Source organism: Chrysochloris asiatica, unplaced genomic scaffold, assembly GCF_000296735.1.
Source record: "Chrysochloris asiatica unplaced genomic scaffold, ChrAsi1.0 scaffold00116, whole genome shotgun sequence".
Lineage (NCBI taxonomy): Eukaryota > Metazoa > Chordata > Mammalia > Afrosoricida > Chrysochloridae > Chrysochloris > Chrysochloris asiatica.
Window position 1 is genome coordinate 7100162 of NW_006408634.1, and position 5842 is coordinate 7106003.

Below are 5842 nucleotides of genomic sequence, written 5' to 3' on the forward strand. Positions count from 1 at the left end.
AGCAGAAAGCCTCATCTTTCTCCCATGGAACAGCTGGTAGTTTCAAACTGCTGACCGTGACATTAGCAGCCTGATTCATAACCAGTATGCTACTTTAAGGGCACAGTCTCAAGAGTTCTACCATGTTCTATCTGACCAGTAAGCATGGTCTTTTTTTAAAAGACATTTAACCATTTTTTTTTTTAAACCATTTTTAAATGTACAATTCAGTGGTATTAATTACATTCACCATATTGCTTATCCATCAGCATAGTTTGACTGCATTTGTATATTATACTAATAGTTTTATACTGTCTGTGGTTTTTTGTGTTTTTTTTTTTTCAGTATGGCTTCTTATATAACATTGCATAAATTGTAGTTTGTAAATAATCCCTGGGTCAAAGAAAAAAAAATCTAGAAAATAGTTTGAACTGAATGATAATATGGATATGACAGAAGAATACTTTCGTCGATACCTAGAGGAAGGTGCATTTACCCACAGTGCCACACCAGGACTCCCTCGTAGGAGTGCCCCGTTCATTCTTAACTCCTGGCAGCCACTGATCTGTTTTGCCTTTTCCAAAGGTCATTTAAATGGAATCACACAGCATTGAATCTCCTAAGACTAACTTCTTACATGCAATATATATGGTAACTTTAATAAGTGCTCTTTGGAACAAATTAGATCATACAAAGATATATAAAGAAAGTTAAATTGTCTTTCCTTCCTAGTTCCAATCACCCTTCCCTACTATAGTAATCAATGTTATAGAGTTTGGAGTTTACCCTTTTATAGCTTTCTCTATGCAATAAATATGAACATAAAATCCTGTGCAATTCCATTTCTGCCTGTATGGGAGCTTCTTTCTTTAGTTCCTTTTCATGCTATATATATTACACTTTTCTCATGACCACTTCCCTAGGTCCAAACTTTTATAAATTGTAATAAATTTCACTCCCACCATAAATGTGTGAGAATGTCCTTTTCTATCCAGTCTGAACTAGCTCTGGATATTCTTGCTTTACAATTTTTTTTATCAGTCTGATAAGTAAGAAATGATTTCTAATTTCTAATTTGATTTTGCATTTATCTAACCACTATTAAAAAGAAGGAGTCCTGGTGTGGCGCTGTGGGTTAATGTGCCAGACTGCAAAGCCATTTGAACTGCAAGGTCGGTGGTTCAAGCTCACCAGCTGCTCTTCAGAAACCCTATACAGGGTCGTTATGGGTCGGAACCGACTTGATGGCACTTAACAACAACAAAAAATTAAAAAGAAATTTTGCTGGCCAATCAGATTTCCTCAATTTTGAATTGCCTGTTCATAGCCTTTGTACATTTAAAATGTGGGTTATTACGTTTTTGTAGGAACCCTTATATTCTGTGGATAGTGATCAGTAACCATCATGTTGTTATTAGGTGCCGTCAAGTTTGTTCCAACTTGACCTGTATAGGGTTTCCAAGGCTGTGAATCTTCATGGGCGCAAAGACTGAACCATGGACCTTGTGGTAGCAGTCCAGTGCTTATCCACCAATGTTCCCTTGACTATTGTTGTTGTTACTGTTGGTAAGAGCTGTCGAGTCAATTCTGACTTATAGCAGTCCTGTATAGGATTTCTGAGGCTGTAAATCTGTGCGGGAGCAGGAAGTTTCATCTTTCTTCCATTGAGCGACTGGAGGCCTCGAACCGCCAACTTGTTTGTATCCAGTGCGTATCCTACCGAGTCATCGTGCTCTTTTGACTAGCATATGTCTTGCAAAACTTTAAAATATGTTTTTTTTTTTAGAAATCTTATCATTTGTATGTGGTTAGATGTGACTTTTGTCTCTCTTACAGTCTTTGCATTTTCTGCTTCTGAGAAATGTCCCTCTCACTCCAGTGCTACACAATTTTCTCTTCAGTCTTCTTCTAAAATCTTAGAGTTTTCTATTTTTAATCTTTAAACCATCTGGGAATGATTTTTGCAAATTATGACGTCGAGAGTACACATTTCTTTTCTTCCAGATGGAAAGCCGTTTTTCTTCATGACTATTTAATAAATAAATGATCCTTGTCCAGTCGAACCTAAATTCTCCTTCAGTTATATATTCAGTCCCTACAAAATGTTGAAACCTGTTTCTGAGCTTTTTTCTCTTTCATTTCTTGATTTATGTATTCCAGTGCCAGAACTATATTTTGATTACACTGGTTTAATGACATTTTCATATATACATATTAGGGAAAGTTCCCTCACTGTTCTTAAAAAATATTTTTTGACTCTTCTCTGATAGGTCGTCTCCCATGTGAACTTTAAAATTATTTTGTCCCATTTCAAAAAAAAAGAAAAGAAAAACACTTCTAAATTTTTCATGACTCCTCCTGCCTCCCCAAACGACATTGAGTTAATTAATGTGTTAAATTGTCACAGGATGACAGGGTAGCAACTTTTCAATTTATCCAGGCTTTGTACTAAATAGACTCTTAAGTTTCTTTGTAAAGATGCTATACCTTCCCAGATGAATTTCTCCCCAAGTATTTTGTAATTTTCAACAAAACATGAATAAGATACCTATAGCTATTTTATTTATTTATTTTATGTTTTATTGTGAATTGTGTGATAGTCTACATGGGAGAACATCAGCTTTACATTCATTCCATCATCCATCATTTCATTTGCATAGCTATCATCCTGTCCATGTGTCCTCACCCAACCAAGGGGTGTACCCTGTGAGCCTGCACCACCCCCATCACAGTCCTCAGCTCCTTTCCATCTCCTGATCCCGAGCCCCCAGCCACACCATCTCTTGACATTGTCTTCTCTGCCTCCATCCCAGGCCTCACTGCCTCTCTGGGTAGGATTCCGCTCTTCGCTCTTCTCCATTGATGGTCCTAGGGTCCTCTGCTCCTAGACTGATAAGTTAATCACTCCCCTCTTTGCTACAAAATGTCCATCTTTAGATTTCCAACCCTTACAATCAGTCCTGATAACAATTATTCACTATTGTATCACAAGAGACCCATCTATATTTCGTTTCATCAGCCCTTCCTGGACAGGCTGGACACCACTCACTGGAGACTCTACCTTCCTCCACGCCCTCTGGATCTAGGTTCCCTCTTGAAAGCTTGTAAGCCAGTCACTTCTTGCCTTTGTATCCCTCCCCCCATTTTGGGTAGCCAATGTCCAAGTTGCCCATCCCTGCCTACCCTTTGTGTGGAGGGGGTGGGTATAGTTCTTGCAGCAGGGACTTGTTTCCTCTTTTGAGCTACTGCATTTATAGGTGTAGGTCTTATAACTATTTTAGAGAAGAATTTTAGTTTTTTTGTGTATTTTTCTTGTACCAATCCTTTTACCAGATCCTTGTGCTAATCTTTTTTCTTGCTTTTTTAGTGGATTCGCTCCAATTTTCTGGCAATACAAATCATGTTTTCTTCAGGTAGATCTGTCTCATTCAGCTTTCTTGAATAATTACATTATTCATTTTTCTTGAATAATTACATTAACTAAAAAGTTCAGAATAAGTGTGAAGAACAGCAATGTGGTCTTATTTCTTATTTTAATGGAAATATTATAAAGCCAGTTTTATATGAGTTTGCTATTAGGAATTGGTTGTTGTTAAATACCGTTAAGTTGGTTCTGACTCATAGCAACCTTGTGTAGGTTGTTTGAGGTTGTCCATTGGTAAAAGTCTTTATTGTGTTTAGATAGTTCTTTCTGTTCGTGTTTTCGTCATTTTATCTTTGAAATTTCACCCTGCTGGCTCCTGAGTAAGACTAACTCATATCTGCCTTGAACTGGGACCCAGGGAAATGGAACATTATGGTTCTCAAAATCTGGTGCTCTCTTAAACTGCTCAAATGCAAGTTTCCACGTACCTTAGAATCGAGGACTAGAAAGAGGACATATTTGTCCCAAAGACTTTTGAGAAATGTATTTTTATTCCCATTCTTAGCAAAGGATGATGGGAAACGATCTGAGGTCTCCTGGGTGTTCCTTCCAAGAGACCCAGGTACCCAAGCCCTCTGCTTTCTTCTCTTCTCAGGCACTGGAATTGACATACCTGTTCTCCTCCTCCTGATTGATGGCGATGAGAAGATGCTAAAGGTGTGAGGACCTGGGGTCCTGGGTCTAAAGGGAGCAGGAGGCTGGGGGCCTGGACTCCTGGGAGGCTGAACACCTGCCTGCCTTAACCTACCTCTCTCCTTTATCTTGTAGCGGATAGAAGATGCCACCCAGGCCCAACTCCCTTGTCTCCTGGTGGCTGGGTCTGGGGGTGCTGCAGACTGTCTGGCAGAGACCCTGGAGGACACTTTGGCCCTAGGGAGTGGGGGGTCCAGAAGAGGTGAAGCTCAAGACCGGATTAGGCATTTCTTTCCCAAAGGAAATCCTGAGGTTCTTGAGGCTCAGGTATGACATTGAGGGCTGAATTCTGAGATGGGAAAAGGCCAGTGACCTGCGTTCCTGGATCTGAGCAAAGAGAGGGTGTACTGGGCACCCAGACTACTAGGTCCTGGTGGACAATGGCCTCCAGTGTCGCTGGAGGAGGCCCTGAGCTAGTCTTCCTCCACTGCCCAGGAAGAGTTGGCCTGGGGACACAGAATTTGGTATATTGTAGGTAGAGAGGATCATGACCCGGAAGGAGCTGCTGACAGTCTATTCCCTTGAGGATGGCCCGGAGGAATTTGAAACCATTGTTTTGAAGGCCCTTGTGAAGGGTAAGACTTGGATGCCCATATTCTCCTCTGCTTTCAGCTCAACCTTGGACATCTTCCCTGGTCTGGGCTCTTAACTCATCCTCTCTAACCTAAGGTTGTGCCCCTGTTTCATCTCTCCTTATAGCTTCATTTTTGCTGTGTTTCTTGGGGCTTTGCATGGTCTTATTTGGACAGTTTTTGCCAGATGTTTTATGTTCCAACATCTGCTTTCCCTCTGATAGATCTACCCATCTTTTCATCCTTCTACCCATATAGCTAGGAGCACAGTGGCTCTGTAGGATAAGCACAGGACTGCAAACTACAAGATCGGTGGTTGGAGCCCACTAGCTGCTCCTTGGGAGAAAGATGAGGCTTTGTGCTCCCACAAAGATTCATTTGTACAGAGTCTGTATGAGTTGAAACCTACTCAACAGCACTTAACAACAATAACCCACACATCAATCTTTTTGTCTATCCATATATCTGTTATTTCATCAATCCCTCATTCTTTCATCTATCCATAAATCCAACTTTTCCTCTGTCTACCCACTCATTCTTCCTTTTGCACATGCTTCCACTATAGTTTAATGGTTTAAACACTCAGGAGTAAGAGAGTTGGAGATGAACTGAAGACTTTTCTTCCACTGAGGAATTCCTGCTGTTTCACTAGAACAGGCAGCTCAGAGGAGTGTATGAGGTAAATCAAGGCAGGCAGCATAATACTACCTGGTGCAGAGGCTGGAAAACGGGAACCCATATTCAACACATGTGCAAATGGCTGGGTGCCAGGCATCATCCTCTGGGCTCTCCAGGACCCCCGATCCTACTAGGGTTGTTTGGACCCAACCTTAAGTAAAAATTCTAAGACACAAGCATGAAGGAGGACTCATTCTCATTACGGAAGAAACATCTAGGAGATTGTTGCTAAGTGCCATCGAGTTGGTTCCAATTCATAGCGACCCCGTATAGGGTTTCCAAGGAGCAGCTGGTGAGTTTGAATCACCGACCTGCACCTCAAACTTGAGGTTGAGTACTTATCCTATGGCACACAGGTTGTTGTTGTTGTTAGGTGCCATCGAGTCAGTACCAACTCATGGCGACCTTATGCACAGCAGAATGAAACACTGCCTGATCCTGGGCCAACCTCACTACTGTTGCCACACTTGAGTCCATCGATGCTGCCACTTGGCCA

General features: G+C 41.2%; 1 protein-coding gene across 1 annotated transcript in view; it reads left to right on the forward strand.

Annotated features, from left to right (window-relative positions):
• The window catches only part of TRPM4 (transient receptor potential cation channel, subfamily M, member 4), a 52664-nt gene that overhangs the window by 15937 nt on the left and 30885 nt on the right, over positions 1 to 5842 (forward strand). The window contains exons 7-9 of the mRNA XM_006868402.1: positions 3999 to 4060; positions 4172 to 4363; positions 4572 to 4671. Of these exons, the coding sequence (XP_006868464.1) occupies positions 3999 to 4060; positions 4172 to 4363; positions 4572 to 4671 (354 nt within the window). The remainder of the gene's footprint in view (positions 1 to 3998; positions 4061 to 4171; positions 4364 to 4571; positions 4672 to 5842) is intronic.